General features: G+C 42.0%; 1 protein-coding gene across 8 annotated transcripts in view; it reads right to left on the bottom strand.

Moving 5' to 3' along the window:
• The window catches only part of PHACTR1 (phosphatase and actin regulator 1), a 362855-nt gene that overhangs the window by 67407 nt on the left and 269824 nt on the right, over positions 1-25624 (bottom strand). For 7 of the 8 annotated variants that reach the window (XM_076330546.1, XM_076330544.1, XM_076330547.1 and 4 more), the window contains 3 exons: positions 11755-11835; positions 4228-4413; positions 3007-3213 (listed from right to left, as the gene is read on the bottom strand). In XM_076330546.1, the coding sequence (XP_076186661.1) occupies positions 3007-3213; positions 4228-4413; positions 11755-11835 (474 nt within the window). The remainder of the gene's footprint in view (positions 1-3006; positions 3214-4227; positions 4414-11754; positions 11836-25624) is intronic. The other variant, XM_076330549.1, reaches the window with a different exon arrangement.

The raw sequence follows: 25624 nt of genomic DNA, 5'->3' as shown, positions 1-25624 counted from the left end.
TGCTCTGCAGTCTGCTCTTGGCTCTGTCCCCATTCCTGCACTGTCCCGTCCCCACAGTACCTCAGCCTTGAGAAGAAGCATGCCAAGGTTGTGTGATTTATATTGGCTAGAAGCAATTCTCTCTTCCTGTCACCTTTAAAACGGATTTTTTGTTTTCATTCTCCCCAAAATTAAATGTGCTCTTACATGTTTATTTTAGGCCTGCTCTTTTACGTGCATTTCTTATCAAGGGAAAGGCCAATCTTTGTCTTGGCACAGGCAGATAGATGTTTGAGTTGGTTCACAAATGCTTTCAGACGTGAGGAATGTTTCTCTTCCATTTCTAAAACCTGTATTAAGTCCTTTGCCAAACCCTGCAAGTCAGTCTTCATGCCTTTATTGAAGAACTTCGGGATAAGTTCACAGCAAGAAGGTGGTCAGACTCAAAGGAAGCTTTTCTTTCCTCAAGTTTTGTATTTAAAATATTCACCTTTTTTTTTTTTTGCTGCTGACCATGCCTGTAGTGATTTTATAATATATGTTTGTATAAAACATATTTCTATTAAATGAGTATACATATGTACACGTACACATACATATATATATATCTTAAGACAGAAGTTAAGAGGCACTTCTGCATTTTCAGATGTGTACCTGAACCCTTCACAAGATCACATCTCCCCTCGCAGTCTTCTTGAACAGAGCTACCAGGCCATTAAACCACTGTCACTCTCCATTAGCCAAGCCCGGTACGTCTTAATTTGTCCTTCAACCTTCTCACAAAATCTTCAGTAGAAAAATGGGTATGCAACAAGAACAGAAAAGTCTTCACCTCGAATGCCAGAATTCAGTTTTCACTTGTTTTCTCACACCCAAGCTGAGGATGTCTCTGGAGTAATTAGTAAAAGAATAGCATTAATTCTGCTTCTCACTGATGAGGGTGCTTCATTAGGATTGATTGCTCATTTCCAAAGATTATACACGCTAAAATAATTACCAGTGGAAAACACAAGGCACTGAACAACACGTATATCCTTTAGACCACCAAAGTAAATGGACCCTTAAGAATAAGTTTAATACTTTTATTTATAAGATACGTACAAATGAGGCTTTCAGTTCTACCAGGAATAACTGTCAACTAAATTAGGGCCCTATGACTAAATCTGAAGCTCTGTTCCTTTTCCCTGAGGGTTCTGTATATGCACATACAAGAGTCTGTCTATATGCACATACAAGAGTTTATTTAGGACTGAATGAGAGACCACTAAAGGCCACCACAAAGTAAGAGAAGTCACAGTTCTGTTTCACTTTCATTGGAAAGTCATCACCATCAAGCAATTGACTTATGCTGATAGCTTGAGCCTGATTCTACTTCACACAAAATTTCCAGCTGCAAAAAAACTCACACCAGAAGCCCTCATCCTTTGATTCTTCTGCTCTCTCTTACAAAAGAAAGGCTTATGAATGAAGGACATTTAGTACCTGAGGTTTTTCCTATGCTATTCCTATTTTTTTATTTCTTCCATGTTGGCCTCATTTCTGAGCAGCTTCTTGTAATTGGGACAGGGTGTTACGGGAGATCATAGGAAGCTGGTTTTGTCCTCACCTGAAGCCATTAATACGGCTGCCTGGTTTTGCAGGCCGCAGAACTGCCCACTCAGTTTGTAGTATAAGGCGAAATATTAACCATTATGTGTAGATTTTGGCAGGCAAGAAAGTAAAGAGATTTCACATAAAATGAACAAAACTATACAGAACAAAAACGTGTGGTCATCCAAACAGAAACATGAAGAGACTACGTAGAGATATGAGAGAAAACCAGAACGTGCTCTTTCCTAATGAGCTCTTTCCTGATATATCCTAACCTGAATAAAACGGGTATTAACTGTCAGGAAAAAAAAAAACATCTAGAATGTATTAATGTGGGCTGAGCATTTCTCACATCAGCCCTGAAAAGATCAGGGCAGCATTAACACAAGAAGATTGACCCAGTGAGAAGACCAGTAGCTGCCCCAGTACAGGGATGCACCACACCTCGTCTTGAACCCAGGATTTTGAGGGGCTGCCTCCTGGGCAGCAGCTGCAATTATGAGCAGACTGTTCAAAAGGTGCAGGCAAACATTTAGGGAACCTTTTTTGGCCTGTGTAATGCAGCCATCCTTTGCTTCGGTGGTCTAAATGAGAGAGTGGGGAGAGGAGACCCACCAATCCTCCTTCCACATGTACCTGGAGCTTTGAATCCCAAAGAGCCTGGACACTTGTGAAAACATCTGGAACACAAAAAAGGAGGCTGTATTGTCTGCTTTTGCTAGCTGCCATGCAGTGAGAGATAGACTGCAGCATAAACTGCAGGACACCAAAATCCTGGTCATTGGGAACTGGTGCTGCCCGTCATCATCAGGACTCACCAGTGGGAGGGGAGTAGTCAGGGCCGGGGTGGAAAGGGGGAGCGGTCAGGCAGGCAGTGTGAGTAGGGAAGCAAATGGCAAGAAGCCATGGGACAGAATGGCCTGTGTAAGGATCAGGAGGCCAAGTAGAAGACAAACACATGGAAAGATACAGGGTGCGTGCCCAGATGGCAGTTGAGGGGAGAAGCAACAAAAGGCAAAAAGAGAAAGCAAAACTTTCCCTTTCCCCTCAACCCTCACCCCTTTTCTCATTAAAGGCATTTAAAGATATCCTAGTATTTTCCTGATACTTCCTTTCCCATCAAAGCACATCCTGCAATTTTTGTGGTGATGGTTAAGTCTTGATGAATAAGAGTGAGGAGGGTTAGGAAACGCAGCAGCGGTCTTAGGTAATTACAGCTGAGAGGGGAAGTGCCCTGAAGCAACCTTGATGAAGTTATAGCCTGAAAATGCTTTGTGATCCCTGCCCTCGGTACAACACAGATACATTACCAGTACACACAACAACACGTGCAAACAGCGTTACAGAAGGAGGAAGGACACTGAGAACCTTGCTGTAAGGGCAGGTTTTTCCTATAAGGGAAACGGTGGTGCTGAGGGTCCAGGAACACCTACTTACCAGTTAAGTGGCTGGCAATCCTGGCAATAGGTTTAGGAGGCAGGGCAGGGGGCTGTTTGAGGAGGGACAACTGTTTCACTGGGGTGTCCTCATGGTCTCCAGGGAAAGCGGCAGATTTTTTTGGGGGAAGTAGCAGGACTGGCTTAGCTGTAGGATCTTGGGACAGGAGGACGCCGGATTCATTGGATGTGGGGCTGTCTTCAGACACTGGAGGACACAACCACATCATAGACGCAACAACGTTACGAGTAAAGCAGCAGCGGATACAGCCGCAGTAAGACAAGAAAAGCAGCGCAGCAATGCAGATTAAGAACGACTAATAGGTTTCACTCAAACATCATATAACATAGAAAGGAGGAGAGAAAGAAAGAGAAAAAGAGAAAGAGAAGGAGTAACACACATCTACACAACAGCCAAATTTCCCATTACCTCTGCCAGAAGCCAGCTCCCTTATGCCAGGCTGGGACGTATTCCCACATCTTGAACACAAATCAAGAGTCTTAAAATGTCACATCTCAGATGGTCTGTCGCCACAGCTTGCTCAGGACCAGATATGTTAGCAGGCGGTCTCTAAACTTACCCTATAAATGTAAAAGCACCTCACGGGGCCTACTCCATTTCAAAGAGGCTGCATAGCTTGTGCAGGATCATGGATGAACACTTCTACCAGTCACTTTTCCACACTTCGTCCACAACTCTCAGCATGAAGTGGTACAGAAAGAGGAGCTAACCTAGATGTACAGCGTTGCTGCCTCTCTGCATGGGCTGGGGAAGAAGTGCAGACAGCCTCACCTAGGGTAGGACAGCTGGCTGTGTTAGCTACTGAAAGATGCATGGTGTGAACGTCACGCAACACCAAGGGCATGACGTTGTACCCTAGGGTTTAAAAATGTTGTCAGCTCTCTGCTCTAGAGCTCATTGGCACAGCTGAGACATAGCCAGAGAGTTAGAAATCTACTCTTAAATGTTTACGAAGTGCAGGGACTTTGCCTTACTCACAAAGAGGTTACTTGTGTAAAAGTAGATGTTACTTCTACACCAAGTCAGTCAAAATTTCTCATGAAGCACCCAGTGACAATCTGTATGCTGTCACCTCCTTCTCCACCAGAATACCTTTGTCTTCGACAAGGATTTCCCAGGGCTAGACACCAAATGTTAGAAGACAAAAACTTGTTTCAAACAGCTTCGAGTATCTACATCATAATGTAAACAAGATGTTACCTGTCCCATCCATGATCTCTGTGGTTGGGAGCACCTCGTATGAGCAGGGTTCCCCAGGTGCTGGACCTGACTCCAGTTCTGCTAGGGCTGGCAGGGATACCTGGCTGGAGCTCAGCACTTGCCCGGAGCCCAGAGGCTGTCCATTCTCCAAAGCTCCTTCTTCATTTGGTATGGAAAGTTCCCCATCTGTTCATAGTTGGAGGAAAGCAGAACAACAGAAGACATAAATAAGATGCAGAAAGAATTTAAAATGAAATCTGCTATCTCCATTAGCTTGCTTGCAAATGAGGAACCTGAACTGAGATCTTGTATGTATACAGAAGACACAGGGATAAGGACCAAAACAATATGGTTTGTATCTCAAAAATACAACTTGTGGAGAACAATTTTTGGAAATGTCTGACTGTGATGTTTTGTCCACAACAGCTTCACAGAAGTCTGACAGCATTCCACTTACCTTAAGGGGTTCTTAAGATGTGGGAAAGATCTGTCAAATATCTGTGTTGATCCTTTGCTTACCCTAGGATGGTCGTTATGATCCATGGTCTAAGCTGGATGGTTCCTGACCATCCTCCACCCATGGGGCCATGCGGCCCCATCCAGGGCCACAAAACCTGTTTTCCCTCTGTCTCTGTTGAAGCTGGGAAGTCAGGAATGAGAATGGGCTGGAACTGAAACTATGGAATATACACTGTATATAATTTATAATATTTTAATACTAATAACAACAAGAATTATTCTCTTCCCTTACAGCAATTTTTATGCTATAGGGACACAAGCAAAATCACAGAAGTATGTCCCTATTTTACGCACAAATAAAAACATTACAGCTCCCAGCATCAAGATTATAAGTAAGGGAGAGAATAATTTTTATAGTCGCTTGGTGTAAGGTCTTGATACTGGGATATAGCAGATTCCATTTAGAAAGCCTGTTTTTAAAGTTATTACTAATATCTCCTGTATCTGAGCAAAATTTCTGTAACAGCAGCTAGTAGTTTCTTTCCTATCAAACGCCACTTCACATTAGAAATAATAACGAACAGAAGCGAGGGATCAGATCATTCTCTGTGGTGTCAACCCACATGATTTTTATCTCAGAACTTGTTATGCACAGCACTCTGGTACCTGCAGGCAATGACTGCATGGATATCTCAATTACAATTTTATAAAGGAAAGTGTTCAGCCCCTATGGCTACGAGTGGAAGCCTGAAAATATAACCGAAATGTGACCTGTAAGGCTAAAAACCAGCAGGCAAATAAATGGAGCCTAATTTTACTATGCATTTAAATTATATTTTTAAGTCCAACTCAGGATTTCAGGATCTGGTTCTTGATTTTTGGGCACCTCTGATTAGCCATATTACTGCTCAATGTACCGAGCAGAGATGTACATCATTCAAGTGAGTGCACATTGTTCCCTCACGGGGCTAAGATGTGCAAAACACTTTGGAAAACAACACTGAAAAGAGAAAAAAGATTAAGTCTCACTTAAGTGTCAGGACAGAGCAATTAACAAGTCTGAAAGTACATTAGCTGGTAAGTATTCAGAATTATGTTTCTGCCTTTTAAAGCTTCTCTACAGCGAGTGAAGATGGTCTCCTGCTTATTTTGGGATTATTAGAAATACCAAGGTCTTGACTTTCTTGTTTTTGTTGGAGGCTTTTTGAAGATCTAGAGAGCTATTATGGTACACAGCCACACAGTACCAGACTGAAACCCCACCCATGGCTTTCAGAGCAATCAACTGAGCTGGCTAAAAGGTGGCAACATTGATCAAAACTGAAGGTTTTAGCCAATTGTTCGCAGCACAGTCTCCTTCTAACTGCTGTGGTCATTCAATACAAACCTGTTTATTTCCCTAGGCAGCAAAAATCAAACAACAGTTCAGCCAGTATTTAAGCTGAACATTTTTCGACTTAGCTGTTTGGGTGGAAATGCATGTATTCTGTGCTTGCTCTGTCTCCCTTTTATAAACACACACCTTTACACGTGTTTGGGATAGGGGCTGCTGTTGTCTCAGTTGCCTGGTTTCACGAAAGAGCGTAACTGTTTCTTATGCAGAGCAACTGTTTCTTGAATGAAAGGCAGTGATTGTGTCCAGCAGTATTCATTAATTCAGTGCAGGACTAAATTTGACCGTAACTGTGAGCAGACAAAAAGTATGCATGACAAAACCAGTAACGTTTATTTTTTGGAGGGATGTCTACACATTTTTAATGAAGTGGGATGCCTATCGTAACATGCTGAGCACCTTGAAATCTTACTGTCTTAACTGCACTTTGCATTTCTCAAGGTATATTCATCATGATTTAAGAAGATAGCATTCAACTGACCCGTTGAAGGTTTACGATTGCAAAAAAGTAAAATGAGATAAAATTTTGGCTTTTACTTTTTGTCATAATAACAAACATGACAGCTCTCTGTACTGACAGCACAGTCTCTTTTAATCTTACCTCTGAATATCTCCAGTCTTCATTTAGACTCTAAAACTTGTCCTTGGATTTGACTGAAATCATCAGATGTGACACAGAATCATGACTGAAATATACACCCTAAATCAGATCTCGCTTGAAGAGGAGCTAAAGGGGAGCTGCTTGAGCACAGCAAACAGATCAAAGATGCAGATAAAATAATTTGTAGAGTGAAGAATATCTTAGTGTGAATTAATCCTGGATCAGAGACATGCTTGACAACCAGACATAAAAGGCAAATTACTTATTATTTTTAAAGTACTAAAAGCTATTCTGGTTAGCTGACACACAAATGAAAAGAATCCTGGTAATGCAATTATTACATATACATGGATGAATCAATTAGTCTTCAGGAACTGGCTATGAGTGTAAAGTTAATTTTGCACAGTGATAACATATGTAATCTTTTGTTCTCACACTTGCTGTAGAGCCTGCTGCTACTTAGTGGAGAATGACTTTCCCTAAATGCATGAGCTTTGATAATGCCGGCTGAGTGTGAATCAGCTGGATCTGGATGGGACCAGAGAGAGTAGCTTGACCTCTGCAGCAACAGGAGCACATGAAGGCTGCTCTTCTGTTACTCAGGAGGCTCTGCACACCTGAAGTCACTGAAGAAACAAGACCTCAGAGGAAACTCCCAGACGCTTGGATTCACCTTAGCATGTGAAAATAACAGCATGGGGTGAAGGCCCAGAAATGCATAGATGATATGTTCAAAACCTGTGTCCTCTAAGCCTGGTTTGTACTCCTGAACTCACCTGCCATTTCCACTTTCAGGTACTTTTTAAAAATTGCCTGGTGCGAAGCAGCCCACGGTGCATCATGATGACTGGTACAGACCAGTCCTTTTGTTGTTTCTTTAAGTTGGAGCTCTGCCTTACCCTCTCGCTGTGTCTTTTCACTCTGAACACTTTGGACTAGGGAACTTCCTGCATGTCTGAAAAGTGCCACACTCATGCGCTCCTTCCATAGACAAATGGTTAAGGAAGTCAAAATGATGAGGAGAGTTCAAAATCTTGAGTTATTTTCCACTCAGTCTCCTTCAGCACTTGCCCACTCTCAAATAAGACTGTCCAGGCAAGCATTCTCAATGGCAAAGGCTAGGAAGGGCAGACAAAAATTCATGTCCTTCTCTGCCATCACCCCCATGGGCTAGGGGATGGAAAATTGAGCGTTCTTGCATGTGGTCAAGACCTGTCCCTGGGGCTGTTTCCTAGCCTCGGTGGCTCCCTTAGCACAGTGGCTAGGATCCTCCTTGACTTCAGTCTCTAAGCAGACCCCTGATTTTGTGGGATCCTGTGGAGTTTGAGACAGGCTGACATACGGATGTCCTCCCTGCTTCTGGAGGAGTTCAAATCCTTTCAACATATTGAAACTGCAGCACAGCTGGCTCTCTGGTGGCTGCTATGCCTTCCTCCTTGCTCCATTACCAAAACCACTTCTTCAAACTTATGCTCACATACTGCCACAAAACCTGCCTTAGCACGTATGTGCAATGCTTCCAAATCCTGTCAGGATTTAGGTAACCTGAAATTTGGGTCTAAATCCATCATTTTGATTAGATAGAGTACAAAAATACAAAAGTATAAAAGATGAAGACTGCCCATGCTTCCTTGCAGAACCATTGCACCATTGTCTCTGAAGCAAGCAATCAGTACACACTCATATTCAGAAATGTCTCACTACAGGCAATCTTATCTACGTCCAGATAAAAGAAGAGGTACCAAAATACTACAGGTAGATTTCTTTGACTGGCACCATGGAACAGTGGGCAATTCTAAAGACAGATGCTTTTGGGACAGTTACACCTTCATGTGAAAATCAAAGCTGTTTATCTATGTGTGGGAGCAATGGTATCGTAAAAATATGAGTTCCTCTAAATGCTGTGGTATGATCTGAGTCGCAGGTGGAAGCTGTATTTTTAACCTCTTGGCATTGCCTGCCCACAAATTATTAGAACTAGCAGGTGCCTCATCAGATACTTCTTCAACTTACTATTTTCCCAAAAGTACACAGTATTTGAAAAAATTACCGCCTTTGCCTACATTTTCAGAAGACTCAAGTCACAGAAGCCCAGAAATGGAAGATGACAGAAACTGACTCGGTCATGAGTCTGGCCCTTGCCAAAGAGCGAGCTCTGCTGTTTAGTCTGGAGTGGTTTCACTTGACTAGTTTAAGCCTGCGAGTCACTGAAGTGATAAAAGCATTTCTTGTTTCTCAAATATAGCAGCTGGACTGCAGTGACTCTCCCATGTGTGGACACTGTGACTTACTGCACTCTGCTAACTTTCACCTGTTGGATGACACAAAGTCTTCTGAAAAGCCAGCAAATCCTGAAGCAAACAGGTCAGAGCATCATTTTATACAGCAGGCAAACAAACTCGCTAATTCTGTTTTTCTTCAACATAGAAGAAATGATAAAACCAATACTAAGCACACTGCAAGCTCCAGAATTTTTGTTCTTGGGTCAGTCTACAGTAAGTTTCCTTTGATCTGTACGGAATTTTTTAAGAAAGAAAAAGGCAAAATTACTCATTCACAGGCTGATTCTGTCTGCTTTGTCCTCCTCTTAGGAAAGGGAGACAAAGAGATTTAACATTATGGCTACACCTATTGTCTGTGCAAGGTGCCTCTTGGCATGGAAGGTGCTACCATCATCAAATAAAGCCTTCTGCTATGAAGTGCTGAAGTCTGCTGTGTTTTCTTGAAGGATTAGAGATTACCTAACAGGAATTACAAGGAAAATGTTACTTCCACTTAAGGTTCGCAGTGAGATATAATATCCTTTATTAGAATTACTCTCGGATTATTACACCACTGAAGGAAATATTGCTTTTGGTCTACAGATCTTGCCTTACTCATACCTTCATATCATGAAAGCTACTTCATCACTGCTACTATACTTGTGTATTACCACTTTCTTCTCTGCCCTACCTCTTTCTTTCAAGGAGGTGTACCAATTCTTAGCTTCCTGTGTTTGCAACCAGCAGGAAATAATGTAAGATACTGAATAAGAAGTCCAGCTGTTTTGCATTACAGTTACCCTTTTAGTGGCATCTGACAGTGAAAAAGTCTGATGTCATAGAATCATAGAATCATAGAATCATTGAGGTTGGAAAAGACCTCTAAGATCATCGAGTCCAACCGTCAACCCAACACCACCATGTCCACTAAACCATGTCCCTAAGTGCCTCATCTACTCGTCTTTTAAATACTTCCAGGGATGGGGACTCAACCACTTCCCTGGGCAGCCTGTTCCAATGTTTCACCACTCTTTCAGTAAAGAAATTTTTCCTTACATCCAATCTAAACCTCCCCTGGCGCAACTTGAGGCCATTTCCTCTTGTCCTATTGCATGTCTCTGCTTTTTGCACTGGAAATAGGAAGAAGCAGCATGTGTTTCATACCAGCTTTTTCATAAATAATGAAAAGGTGACAAATGACTACAAAGAGGAATTAATTTCTTTTTTCAGATGAGGACCTCCAGACAGCTTAGCATCTGCTTCACAAGATGACACAGAAGATTACAAACTACAGCATTATTTGATGAATGGAGAAATGTTTAGCGCTTTGGTAGCGAAGCAGGGGGAATCTCCCCAAGTTTCAATGTGGAAAGCAGGGTCAGGCTGCACAGAAAAAATTTTTCCTAGGGATACCTTTAGGTGTATGCAGGGGTGGGTCAGAAAGCAGCTACGTGTGGGATGTGAGGCGGGGATGAAGGAGGGCACACCTCGGATGGAAGGGTGACTGAAGCCTGACTTCTGAGCTGTCCAGGGCTCTGAATGGGGAGCTACACCCTGGCCTCCCCTGGGCTGCGACACACGTGGTGTGACAGCCTGGACTGTGCCTCGCTGTCCGTGGGGATGCCTGCCTCATGGCTGCATATCCAATCTGAGTCACACTCCAAAATGTGGACAACCCAAAGCAGTGAGATGGGCAAACCTTTTGCCAGGTGCTGTTTCTACCCTGAAGTTGCATCTAGGATGACTTCCACGGCAGCAGGCCAATAGTGAGAGCGCAGGCAGTGTTAGATCTAAAGGACTAGCAGCATTTAAAATATGTAATGGATAACAACTGTAGAATTTAATGACAAGCAGCATATTTCTTTGGTTTTGCAATGTTTTTTTTCACTTAAAAAATTGAACAGTTTGGGTTAGTAAATTTTTAAATCCCCAGTAAGCTAGACTAAAAAAGTAGGGAGCAGATTTAAATGCTCCAGACTTTATGAGGTAGACCCTACTTCTAATATCTGTGAAAGTTTATAACTTCTATTGACTTCTAACAGGCTCTGTACTGGTATCGTTAAAGACATTTAGACTTTGAATTAATGAGGCTCTAAAGCACATGCATGAGTTCTATTGAAATTAAGAGGCAACTTTGGCATGTCTTTATATAATTTGCTGAATTCATTGCCTTAGTTATTGACAAGGGAAGCAGCAAAACAAATAAAAGCTGTGGTTAAAGATTGACACATACGTAATAGATGTCAAATATGTGTTGCATTACCAGTGTAAAACAATGGTGTTTGTAAAACAATGGCGTTTTGCATAAATAATACATTACCAACTCAACAAATTAATTATCCTGAACAAGGAATTATTATTATTGTGTCTTCTGAGCTGTTTCAAGGGAATGTGCACTGTTCTGTGCTTGCCAGTATCCAAAACCTTTAAATGTTTCCCTTTTCCACAACAGTTAATCCCAGAGTGACTCAACCAGACAACGATAACACAAGCAGGCACAGACCCACTCCATCTCCCCGCAGTCTGGATGCCTTGCTGTTTTGCAGCAAGTGACTCCTGCACGCTGCTGTGATTTATATTTCTGCTGCTTTACATTTCTGATTAGCTTTCAGTTTTATTTGCTAGATAACTATCACATGTATCCAACGGGGAGGGCCAGCCCACGGTGAAATCAAAAGAGATGTTTGGAGACCTTATTCTGCACAGTCCTGCAATTCAGGACTGTATTCCCAGTTCTTAATGTTACAATAATGTAATATCTGGCCATAAAACTATATGGGATGTCAATTTAATGTTGTGAAAAGAACACTTACCTTTATCAAAAATTTCTTTCAGCACTCCTCGTTTTATAAGCTCCTCTCTGCTTTGCCTCATCGATATTTTTCTTTCCAAAGCTGTAAGGAAAGGAGAAGGGTCAATATAAATAGAAAAGAAGGAAAATGATTGTTTTAAAAGGCTCTATGCCTTTTAAGGCATTTAAAAAATGCTTTTTCTCCTCTTCAAGTCAGTGGCAAATTAGCATCTCAAAATAAAGGCTACTGGCAGTCCAGAGAATCTGCCTGCTGCTGTAGCGTGGTCGTTATTGACAGAAATGGCTACAGACTGACCGATTTGAGGGCATGCCTGCACTCCCATTGTTAATTTTGACACATGACTGAAGCATTGCGGTGGAGAATTAGAGACAGCAAAGGGAAAAAAAGCAATTAGTGCAGAAACCGGAGGGGGAAGGTAAGAAAGGAGGCAATGCAAAGGATCACACCAATGAAAGACGTGGCCATGGACTGTCCCCAGGCCACGGAAGAAGACTGGCACCTCTGCTGCCCTAAAGCCAAGGTTTGTTTCCCACTAACTGCAGTGAGAGCAGAGCAAGGCATTTGGGACACTGCAAAAAAAGAGTTGTTTAATGGAGCCTTCTCTTCCCTGGAGGGGTGTTTTCCCCCAAAAAGGTGTAAATGAGGGGAACTCCATGACAGCCACTGCAATTTACACCGGGTCTGAACAGCCCGAGTCCTGTATTGCCTGCTTGGAGACCGTGGTCACTGGGGCGGCAAAATGACAGATAGAAATTTCATGTTTGTTTAGTTCAGCAGTAATTAAAACAATGTCCAATTAACCAAAACACCACAAAGGACATGCATTCAGGCAAAGAGCTGAAAGCCAGCAAGCAAGGGGCGCAAGAAGTGATGCGCAGGACTGGCTGCGACTGCACGCGCTCTGTGAGAAACAAGCCTGTGCCTGCCAAAAAAGAGGCACAGTCAAGGGCGAATCGCTTCTGCCATATGCTCCCCTATCAGACCCAGCGCAGATGCACGCACACACAAATGAACTGGGACTTAGCATCTCCAGTCTGCCCAAGGCAGATTTAAAGCAAAAGAGGCTCTGAAACCCTCTCTCCATCTCTGAAAACATGATGGTGTAACCTTTTCTGGCACTGCTGCATGTTGGCTGTTCCCATAGGGGCACAGTATACTTATAGAATCATAGAATCATAGAATCATTGAGGTTGGAAAAGACCTCTAAGATCATTGAGTCCAACCATCGACCCAACACCACCACCCACTAAACCATGTCCCTAAGTGCCTCATCTACTCGTCTTTTAAATACTTCCAGGGATGGGGACTCAACCAATTCCCTGGGCAGCCTGTTCCAATGTTTCACCACTCTTTCAGTAAAGAAATTTTTCCTCACATCCAATCTAAACCTCCCCTGGCGGGGGATTCACCATCATACTTGGTGAATTAGATATGCTTATACTGACACACCGCACTCATTGCAACTTATTTGCTACACATATGGCTTAGTATGAACAAGGCCAACTCTGCTTCACTCTTTTCCATAGAATAAATTTAGGTTTCACCATTTTTAAAATCAGTTTTGAATATGTATTCTGCAGGACAAAGAAGTTCAGTAGGTCAGAAAGTCAGTAGCTAATAAAAACCCTGGTCTCCCCTAAACACACCCTCTGAACTTCAGCATCAATCAGAATTAATGGCAGGTCCCCTTGCTGAGGCACAAGACCTCATACCCATTAGCCAGCCACACAGTACAGTTTTATCTTTGATGCTGTTAACGTAACAGCCACAGCATTTTCCAAAGTGCCTTAGCCCCATTTATCATAGAATCATAGAAGAGTTTGGGTTGGAAGGGACTGCTAAAGGTCATCTAGTCCAACCCCCCTGCCGTGGGCAGGGACATCTGCAACTAGATCAGGTTGCTCAGAGCCCCGTCCAACCTGATCTTGAAGGTTTCCAGGGATGGGGCATCCACCACCTCCCTGGGCAACCTGTGCCAGTGCTTCACCACCCTCAGCGTAAAAAATTTCTTCCTTATATCTAGTCTATATCTACCCCCCTTTAGTTTAAAGCCGTTCTGCCTTGTCCTGTCACAACAGGCCCTGCTAAAACGTTTGCCACCATCTTTTTTATAAGCCCCCTTTAAGTACTGATAGGCTGCAAGAAGGTCTCCCCAAAGCCTTCTCTTCTCTAGGCTGAACAACCCCAACTCTCTCAGCCTTTCCTCATAGGAGAGGTGTTCCGTCCCCCTAGTCATTTTTGTGACCCTCCTCTGGACCCGCTCCAACAGGTCCGTGTCTTTCTCATGCTGAGGGCTCCAGAGCTGGACGCAGTACTCCAGGTGGGGTCTCACCAGAGCGGAGCAGAGGGGCAGAATCCCCTCCCTCGACCTGCTGGCCACGCTTCTTTTGATGCAGCCCAGGATACGATTGGCCTTCTGGGCTGCCAGCGCACATTGCTGGCTCATGTCCAGCTTCTCATCCACCAGTACCCCCAAGTCCTTCTCGGCAGGGCTGCTCTCAATCCCTTCATCCCCCAGCCTGCATTGATACTGGGGGTTGCCCCGACCCAGGTGCAGGACCTTCCACTTGGCCTTGTTAAACCTCATGAGGTTCACACGGGCCCACTTCTCAAGCTTGTCCAGCTCCCTCTGGATGGCATCCCGTCCCTCTGGCATGTCGACCGCACCACTCAGCTTGGCATCATCTGCAAACTTGCTGAGGGTGCACTCGATCCCACTGTCCCTGTCATTGATGAAGATATTAAACAGTACTGGTCCCAAGATGGACCCCTGCGGGACGCCACTCATCACCAATCTCCATCTGGACATTGAGCCATTGACCACTACCCTCTGGATTCGACCATCTAACCAATTCCTCACCCACCAGACAGTCCACCCATCAAATCCATACCTCTCCAGTTTAGAGAGAAGGATGTTGAGGGGGACCGTGTCAAAGGCCTTACAGAGGACCAGATAGACGACATCTGTAGCCCTTCCCATGTCCACGGATGTAGTCACTCCATCATCGAAGGCCACTAGGTTAGTCAGGCAGGGCTTGTCCTTGGTGAAGCCATGCTGGCTGTCTCAAATCACCTCCCTGTCCTCCACGTGCCTTAGCATAGCTTCCAGGAGGATCTGTTCCGTGATCTTCCCAGGCACAGAGGTGAGACTGACTGGCCTGTAGTTCCCCGGGTCTCCCTTTTTTCCCTTTTTAAAAATGGGCGTTATGTTTCCCCTTTTCCAGTCACTGGGAACTTCACCGGACTGCCACGACTTCTCAAATACGATGGATAGTGGCTTAGCAACTTCATCCGCCAGTTCCTTCAGGACCTGCGGATGGATCTCATTGGGTCCCATGGACTTGTGCACCTTCAGGTGCCTTAGATGGTCTTGAACCTGATGTTCTCCCACAGTGGGCGGCTCTTCATTTGAAGAAGCGCTTTAGGCACCTCACTGACTTTGAATGAAGCTTTGATTTCTAAGTTTCTAATATGCTTTTGAAAGGAAATACCCAACAATCAGACTGTGCAGTCACATTGCAGACTGCTCCCCCACCTGCCTTTTCCCTGCACCGGAGTGGCCTTGTTCTGGCATGGTATTTAAAGCTTTTTCCTTGTCCTCCTTAAGAATAGCTGCCCTCAGCCCCTCCAAAAAAAGCCAAAACAAGCTACAGGTAACTCCTGAGCTTTCTCCTACCAATGAAATTGTTAAAACCCTGACTGACTTTAAAGAGCATTTCGGTGGCACCCAACACCTTTTCCAATAGGTCTGGAAAGTGCAATTTTCTGTTAGTGTAAGCAGCAAACAGCACCCAGTCTGTCTGAGCTTGTTCTTCAGTGGGAAATCAAGTTGGGTGAAACAGCAGCAAAGCAGCAGTTTCTGCATATAGACAGCAGCACTGCTCACAAAACAAAGACATGGGCAAATACTGCTATTTCTGTACTTTACCTTAAATAGCTAAGTAACAGATCCACATTTTACATACAAATTCACTGGCAACCACCTGGGTTCACCATCTCACCCTCCTGCCTATTCAACAGCTGGCTATGCAAGGTAGCAGCGTTACTACTGACTTCATGGCTAGGAAGTCCCATCACATTATTAAAGTAGTGGTAAGAAACACGGTAATTTTGTGAACTGGAGTTAAGGCTTTCGGGGGACCGACTGCTATAGAGGGCTAGCAGGACATTTTGAAGAAGCGCAGGAGTGCCTTTCCCAAAACAATTGCTGGGCAAGACACTCAAGTATTGGCCAAGACTTCTCAAAGTCATGGACTATTTTTGCAGTCTAGCAGAATTTCAAAGACAGAATATATTTTTGGGAGACATAAGTTTTTCAGATATTCCCTTTTAGTTGTAATCCGCTTCTGCTCAAGAATGAAAAAAAAACCTCTCCAGTTTGAAGCTCAGACTAAAACAATTTTTTCAGTTTCCAAATCCTTTCTAAGTAGGTACAGGACTTAAAGTATTAATTATTTTCCTGCTAAGCCAGTTTAATTAATAAGATATTTAGAGGAAGGGCATGCTGGGCTAAGAGCAGCACTGAATGATAATAACAGATGTTATATTAAAACTATGGAACGTGCTGCCTTCCTTTAATACAAATCTTCCTCCCAAACAAGTCTCGTACATTTAAGTGCATAAACTGCTATGCTACTGCCGGATCAGGTGGAAAAAAAATCACAAGTGCTTAGATGCAGAACTCATTAGGATCTAACAGCCCGAACAAAGAAATGTTTCACTCGGTCTCACTCGGTCTGGATTTCTCTGGCAAAGATTGCCTGTTCTTTTAGGAAGGATTTTCTTTTCAAGCAGAAAGCTGATACAGAATAAATTCATTCACCCTCCACTGAAAAGTGATCCATTCACAGCAGAGGATAAATAAAACCCTCCAAATTAATTCTTGATTCATGAGAACCTTGTAAATTCTGTGATGGGGAAAAATTAAATATAATTAATATTTAACAAAAGATGTATTACTTCATTGGTGATTTTCCTTGGTGATCAACCTCATTTTGTTCATTTGTACAATCTTCCAGGAGATTAGAAATAAGCATTAAGCCCTCTTCATGGGGTCTATTTATGCCAGAAACTGGTTTTCTTAAGAAGTTCATCCATTCTCCAAGAAACTCTCAGTTACTAGTTTACAGAAATGAGCATATGTGTATTTTATGATATAAGTGTACAGATTTTGCCAGTATGCTCTGCAGTATGCTGTTTCTTTTAAGCTCTGATGAAGAAACAGTGGGAAATGTTTTTATTAATATTTGTGAGCTGGCATTTTTGAACTCGTCCCTCAGGAGCAGCACCCCTCCGCTGTTCAAGCAGAGCTTTTCTCTGTGGCAGACCCATTAAGATCAGTAAAGTCATGACAGGGTCAGGAGGATTTCCTGCCCCTCCGTTCTGGAAATCAAGTACAGTGTTGTCTTTATTCCTTTAATAAGCCGTTGCGCTCCGTGATGGCAGTGACTGTGGGCTGCTCCTCCAGCTGAGAAGGTGAAGCTCACCGCTGCCTCTGTGCCAAGCGCTTCTGCTGCTCCATTAACCAGCCAAAGAGGCGTTTATGTAGTCAGGACGCGTAACCTTTCGGTCCCTCTCATCCTCTCCTCCAAGACCAAAACATCTCAGATGAACTCTTCCAACCTGCATCTATATGAGAATAAACCGGTTCCCTTTGCATAACTTGTCACATTGCTGCTTAAACCAAGGGGTGGACTAAATAAACAAGTCCTGCCCTTTCTTCTCATCTGACAACCGAAACTAAACCCCAGTCTGTGCCAGCCAGTTGAATCTTAACCTCGCTTTTTTCTGAGGTTGCCCTTGGCCTTTGTCTTAAAAAGCACTGGGGGTTGCTTTGCATGAATTCTTCCTTTCAAAGGCCACTATAATTTTCATGATGATTTTAGGAAGCAAAGGTCGTATAGGAATGGAGCTTAGAGCAGAAGCTTTCTGGTGCATCAATTATATTTGGATTCAAGAGGCAGAAATTTGCTTTGCTAATAATTCAGATCTGAATAATTAGAAACAAGTAAACCAATTGCTTTGCACAGTGTTAAGATAAACAACCATCAATATTTCCTTTAGACTTGTAAGGAAGGAGAGATTTTCAGATGTCATGGATTATGTATCAAAACATGTTACATCATCTTGAAATTCTTCCAACTATGTAGACTTTCTTGATAATCAAATGGAGCACGATTCATCTGATAAAAATTTTTATGGTGTGGACTTCTGCCTCTGAGCTGGCCTCCTTATATATTAAGAGCAAGTCTCGGGCATGATTGACCTCAGCCTAATTAATGTAAGCATCTGAACCGCACCTTGGAAATGCCTGCTAGTCTTTACTGACCGTAAAGGAAGCTAAGGGTGAGTAGCTGAGATAAAGATGCATAAAATTAGGGCTGAATCCACTCCTGAAATCAAAATTGACTGAAGAGGGTAGTTTTAAAAGAAGAAATGCTGCTGCAGATGAAAGTCTCAGACAGAGCTGAGGAAAATGTAGATGTGTCAGCTTACACAGAGCTCTATTCATTTTGGGGTTGTTTCAATAGCTGTGGCATGACATCCAGCATCGCTGCTGTGAGCTTGGGGTTTGACCAACGCCAAAACATAGCTTGGTTGAAATAACCGTTTTGCTTTGCTCGTGCTAAATATGAATTTTGCTTGACTTCAAACACTCATAAGTCTCTTGAAGCCTGAGGGAAGAAAAAATATTCCAACAGGTTTTTTGAATCTTTGAGATTTAAAGTTCCTTACAGAAGTTTTGGGTCTCCCTAATCTCAGCCTGGGTTTTCCTGTAACAGTACCATCTACAAAATCTGACTCAGATGGATTACTACCTAGAAAGGACTAGGAGCCCCTTTTTGTCTGTGATGTCTGCCCATGACATTTCCCGTTCCGACTGTAGCCTAGCACTCCTATTCTATGAGATTACAAAATAAGTGGACATCAGCAGGGAAAAGATGTGGGCGTATTAAAAGTTAGACTGATTTAAAAAAAAATGTTGCAAATACCTCTCCAAATCATGTGCCACTACAGTAGTTGACCAAATAAATCCCTTTCGGTACATGAATCATTTGGAAAACTTCTGTGGCATGTGCTACAAGACAAACTAATAAAACAGGAACAATACCCAGCATTGATGTCACACTGGAGGAGTAACTCAAAACACTCTAGAAGCAAACCAGTATCATTACAGAGGTGGAAAAGTGAGGTACAGCCAAGTTGAAACAGCTTGGCTCATCACCTCCCACATCAGTAGCAAAGCATTAACAGCAACTGTTCTGCGGCCAGTGGCCAACACGCTAGGCTAAGAAATGATCCTTCTAGACTTAAAATTTGTTAATCTATAATTAAGACAAATAAAATAATAGGAAAAAGAGGCCAAAATAAAAACCAAACTCTATTAAATTTATTTTATTTCCAGTCTTGTAAGTACAACTGGATTTATTTTAGATTATGACTACTTAAAACACAGAGAAGATGGTATTAGGGCATCTTGCTTCCAGTCAAATTCAGATCAACTCAGGACAACGGTCCATTTCCAGTAAGAAGCACTAGACTAGGAGCATTGTAAATCTTCATTTGCAACAGGCTAGCCTTTGAAATTACAGTTAAAATATCCACATTCCTTTGAGAATGCAGCATCAAACTTCAAATCCCTAGTTACTAACCAGAAGAATTTGAAAGGTGTAACAGTTGCCATAACTGGTAACTACGGGTAAAAATTGAATTCTCTCTTCCTTACTGAAGGAATCTAGTGAAAGAAAGTAAAACTGGGGAAGACGCTGCAATCAGCCTTAAGAAAACTCTAGATCTATACTGAATGTTACTATGTAAAGTAAACTGCCAGAGGACAGACTCAGGAGGAAAATGGATGCAAGGTCAAATCTGTAAACATAGAATTGCAGGGGCTGATCAAAATACTGCAAACCATGTTAAGCAAAGAAGATCACGATACAGTAACACAACTCAGAAATGCAGCATACAACCAAGAATTCAGCAAACGCAAGGCAAGTCAGAGAAATAAAACCTGAACAATTCTACCATAATTAACAAGAGGAACTGAACTAAAGAAATCAGCAATCTAATCCAAGAGCAGATGGACTGTAATTTTTTCATACAGAAGGACTGAAAAAAAATCAATCAAAGAAGCTGCCTTCCTAGGGAAAGAACTAAATTTTAAGCTAGATCCAAAGAAACCCAACATAATGGATTTCACAGGCCAAGCAGAGCAAGCCTGGCAGAAGATGAGTACATGAAAACAGGAGATAAACCAAGAAATCTTGACAAATATAACAAAAGGTGTGTGTTAAAAAAAAATCAAAGAAAATGGAAGTGAAAAGAAAACAAGGCTGTAGACACCCTTAAGAAAAATGTTGCCACCCTCAACTGCCCAGCTAATAAACAGCAAAACAGAACTCCACTGTGTCAATGAACTGTGATAGTCCATCAATAGTATTTTGGAAAGACTCGCATTTTCATCCCCTTTCTACATAATTGCTTCTCTTGTCACACTGGAGAAGTATTGTAAAGCAGATTAGGGAGAAATTCAGAAAGCTGACCAGAACATTGAAAAAATGAAGAAAATACATCCTTCCAGTTCTTCCCTCTGAACTGCAGCACAGCATTTTCATGAATTCCTAGGTAATATTAGGCCAAGAACTGGAACGCTGAGCCATGAACAGGTATTGCTTTCCACAACTTAATGAAAAATGAGGCTCTGCAGCTTAATTAAAGAAATTTGCAACAAGGTAACATAGCATATCTTAGAGTACACCTGCTCTGCAATTACAGTGATTGCAGCACAGAAAGCCATACCCTGGGCATTCTGAATAGATACAATTTAGGCATCAAAAACAGTAATGAGGGGGTGGTACTGACTTATTTGAAGGCTTTCATCCAAGTAAGAAACCTGGCAGGCTTGAACATCCCATGCTGAAGTCCATACTGCTACCAGCACCCCAAGTAGCTAGATTAAAGACAAATTGAGCATAGCTATTACCACCACAGTTCTTACTGCAATGAAGCTACGTCCTAAGTGCTAGTAGAAGGCAGCTGACACAATCCTTATGATAGGAGATCCATTCATGTTTTCAGACAGACCGCTAGCAGATGAAACGATGGTTTCTCCTACAGGCTTCTCCCTTGCAACATGCAGAAGTTGCAGTGTCAAAGAAACACTAAGAGTATGGGTTCTATTCATCAAGCATTTGTCGCCAGATGAGTGATGCCACCTGAAATTACTATGAAAAAAGAAGTATGTAGGAACATCAGCAGCAGCTGTACATCCCAAAGAATGGTTGCTTTTTGTAAGTGACTCAACTTGCGTTAGGCAGCTTGCAGTCTCAGATTTCTGGATGTGCAACAAAACAACTATGCTAAAAGCAAATTAGTGAAGAGCTGGGTGAGATATCTGCAGTGTGTTTCCCTTACCCTGAGAAGATGGTACCCAGACAGAAGATGCTGCAGTAGGGACCTGCAGTGTCATCTTTAATGGCGGAAATGTCTATTTGCAATGTTCTGCTACATAATAGTTCAAGGGACCTTCTTCAAAGCAAAAACCAAAGCATCCGCATGGTGGGCATCGCTAGAATAAGATAACAACTCATGCGACTCTCTGCAGCGGAACAGAATTCTCTCCAGAACAGAGTTTACACATGAGATATAAATAACCAGGCAAGCTGCTGCTTTTGGATTTGCTCCTCATCAGACAACACATCCAGATGGCAAAATACAGAGCACAGTTTACAGAAGCAAGTCTAGCAGATGTCGGGAAACTGGATTCTCCAGTGTAACTTTTAGAGGGTGAAGGAGTCAGTTTTCCTGGGACAGAAAGAGGGGGAAAAATACCAAGATAGAAGCAAAGCAATGGCAGGCTGATAATAAGAAGGGAGAAGGAATGCTTGGACAGACCACCAGGAGATGACAACCAAACTACTGGCCAGTATTTGGTCCCCTTGTTTGCCAGCTTGGAGGATCTCCCTGCTGATAGAAGAGAGAGCTGTACTCGGGAAGACAAACAGCACAACTCTTTCTATAGTAACAGCAAACTGCTGTGTAGATCGTTTTACAGCTTGAGTTTACCTTACAGCTGTAACTTTAAGAACACATATTGCCTGATACCCACAGCCAATGTGTAAAAAGAGTGCATTACTGCCTAACAAAATCTTACTTTGGCTACAGTGAAGAAAGCTTGATCTGCTGGATGCTTCTATTTCACCAGATAGGGATTTGGGATAACTTAAAAAATACCTGCACATTACCCAGAGTGTGTATTTACACATACAACACTGTTGTAGTAAATTACAGTTTAGGAAACAGTTCTTCCACTTATACTGGAATAATTAGTACACAGCAGCCTCCCAAATAGACACACAAAGCAGATGAATAATTGTGTATCTGTGACCACATGTACACCTATTTAAAATAAATGTTACAAAGCATAGCTTGCAACTAAGAAATACCTACTTAAATCTGAAGTTGGCTCAGCACCTTTTTGAGACAGAAGCTATTAAGATTTCAAATACTTCTTGGAAACCATCACTACTTTTGTACACCCAGAAAACCTCAACTAAGCACACACAAATGAAAAATGCATTTGCTATTAGAATGAACTGGCATCAACCCTTCAACACAGACCTCTGTTAGAAGCCAAACAGGAAATCATTCATTTAATACTTGATTATAGAAATGACTGAATCACAAAGCAACAGACGCTTCCTCCAAAATAAGAAGACTCCTGAATTGCAGCTGTCACATCATCCAGCAATTACCTTTGGATGATATTTCCAGCTTGTGCAACGGCACTAACTGGTTGGTACATAATAGACTTATTGCTGAAAAAACCCAAAAGTGTCTTTAACACCATTGTCTTATATCACCCAAAACAGTGCAGTCTACTTTCTGGTTTGGAAGCTGGTAATAGTTCAAGGTATGCTAAAGCCACACATGTACAATTTCAGTATGTTTTACGCATTTAGCGTCTTGGTCTGACTTTTTGCTTTTTTTTGGCTGAAAAGATAACTTTCCCAGATGGAGGGAAATTTTCCAATATGCATGGCAGTCCTTTGGAATCAACAGACTGAAAAAGGATGAGACGAATCTCACATACAGTAACATGAATGCAGAATAGCTTCATGAGAATTTGGCATGCACCACCCCGCCTTGTAGTATGAATTATTCCATTATTTCAATAGGAGCTATTTTTAGAAAAATCCACCAATGACAAAATGGTTTTATGCTCCTCTCCAGTAAGTGCTGAAGTTATCTGAGAAAATAAGGTGTTTTTACACTGAGTATTATATGTTATCTTAGTGCTTTTTTGTGTGCAAAAACATAGTTATGATGCTTGTCTGGGATGGGGAGACAGAGCTGAAGATACCAAACACCTTTAGACAGTAACAGTTTTGAACTGAAGTGCTGATATAAGAAGCAAATTTGGAAAAGAATAGGCAGGAAGGACAGTGAAGTGAAGGAGATACGATAATAGCCTAGACATTTCTTATGGTGTAATCACATTATAAATGTAGATCATATTGTATAAAATAAAGATATAATGGCAGTCTGATATCTCAGTATCAGCCCTAACTATACACACTTAATAACAGCTAAATTAGTCATTCCCACTCAGAAGACAGTGCTTGGAAACTGCAGAGAATTCTCTGAAAACATCATCTTAATGCTTGGGGCAGTAAAAAAGGAAACAGAAATTAGGAATTACTAGGAAATAAATACGGCACCTTTGTGCTAGCGTACTAGTCTACAGCTAACGCAAGTCTGGTTATCTATCTCCAAAAGATCCAAAAGATACAGCAGAACTAAAAAAGTTGTGGAAAAATGGAAAAAGAACAATTAAAGGGATGGGGTATCTTGTACAGGAGTAAAGAGTAATAGTGAAAACTGCATTTTTTTTTAATGTCTTCTTTTATACCACGGTCCTGGACCCCTGATATTCACAAGAATACATGGTAACTGTCACCTAGGTTGTGCTCTGCATGAACCAGATAGCTCCCCTGAAGGAAAATCAAGGCACAAAACAGGATAGCCAAGATCAGCACAGATGTTCTACATACCCTCTGGTGGGAGCTGCACCAGACAGGGCTCTCTTGGCCTGGCGTAGCCCTTCAAAGCATCCCCACAGCACTTGGCGCTCTTGCGGACCCAGAGATGAGGCTAAACTCATGCCAGAAGGGCTTTTGCCTTCTGAATGCATGGGGTGGCCTTTGGCAGCAGTGTGAGCTCCTGCTCTCATGCAGCGTGGTCATGACCCATTGCTCCAGATCTGGAGCCATAACAACATAGAGAGATGCGAGTCAGTCTGCATCATCTGCCCTCGGCACCACAGGCCACGCTAGAGCAAACACCATTACAGCAAACTGCAAAACAGAAGTCTTCACCCTGGGAAATGGGCAACCGACAGGGAGTGCAGCAGAGGTCTATAACACCATGAATAGTCACTCACTCATTTATAAAATGCAAAAAACAAGGAGCACCCAACAAAATGAGCCGGGTGCATCTCAGAAAAAGAGGTGCTTTTGTGTACAATGTCTTTTTTCATTGTGGAATTAACCGCAAGAGATATCTATTAAGGCCAAAAGTGTAATTGGGTTCAAACGACACAAAGCAATGGAGGATAAATCCACACATGGCTCCTTAATTTGGATGCAGCTTTTGGCTTATGAATTTCTGAGTGCTGGAATCTGATTTGTTATGTGAGGGGACAGAGAAATACATACTTACCCTGCTTCTTGCATATGCTTTTACTAAACGTAACTGTTGACTGCAGGAAAAGATACCGCGCTACACGGACTTCAGTTTGATCTACTATGTCTGTCCTTGAGTGTATTTATCTTTAAACGATGTGTTTAATGAATCAGGAGAAAACACCCTCGATCCCAACACACAAAACTATACACTGTATTCAATTATCTAATTGTTGGGAAATGTGCAAAGGCATCTAATTTGCCTTTGAAAGGAACTTGAATTTTATCTCCTTACCATGCATGTCAGGGGATTTTTCTTACGTGATTAAATCTGACCTGTTAAGTAATACAGAGTTCAACATATCGGCATCTAGAATTACAAAAATGGGTTGAAGTTTCATTGCCTGTGTAGGGCTGGTTGCAAAAGTAGCTTACTAGCTAGTGTGGCATTCAGGCTTAGAACACTTTTTCATCATGGGCTTCAGGATTTTTCATTCATGAATTCCAGAGAAAGCTAACTTTTTTTTTTTACTTTTTTCTTTCAGATCTAGGAAATACAAGAGTGTGTGCTATATTTCACATTGGATAAATCTTAATTATCATTGACTGCTTTCTGACAGCGCAGTATGTGAAGTGCCAATGGAATGCGAACCTGAAATCTGAAATTCTGCCCAGTGCCAGGTAATGACCTGACTGTAGATGCTTTTTTAACAAAGAGAATGAAGTCGAGCTGTTCTGCAGATTTTGACTAATGCTTCACAGAAAAACCACAGAGAGGCTGCAAATCACTGCTCCATGTACAATTACAAGTTTGATGAAAGTTGACACTACCTTGAAATAGTTTTCTGAAGAGTATCAAAATGCCACTATGCTGTTATAAATACATTAATTAAAATATTCATGAAGTAGCTTCAAAATTCAGATGTAAGTGAAGAAATAATACAATTTAATGATTAAATCTACCTAAATATTCTTCTGTTCCAACTTTATCCTGGCCTTTTTTTACATCAGTAAGATTTGGATGATTTATTTTTGTGAAAGTTCACTTATTTCTGTTGCATAATAGCAATAGATGTCAGTCTATTTCCGCCATCATAATTAGTTGCTGTGGAGATGGCTGAAATATCATGGATTATAATTGCAAATGAGGAATAAGCAGCAGGAAAAGATGACATTGATAATCTGCA

Source organism: Aptenodytes patagonicus, chromosome 2 (genome assembly GCF_965638725.1).
Source record: "Aptenodytes patagonicus chromosome 2, bAptPat1.pri.cur, whole genome shotgun sequence".
Classification (NCBI taxonomy): domain Eukaryota; kingdom Metazoa; phylum Chordata; class Aves; order Sphenisciformes; family Spheniscidae; genus Aptenodytes; species Aptenodytes patagonicus.
The sequence above is the reverse complement of the archived record's forward strand: the minus strand, read 5'-3'. Positions and strand labels throughout refer to the sequence as shown.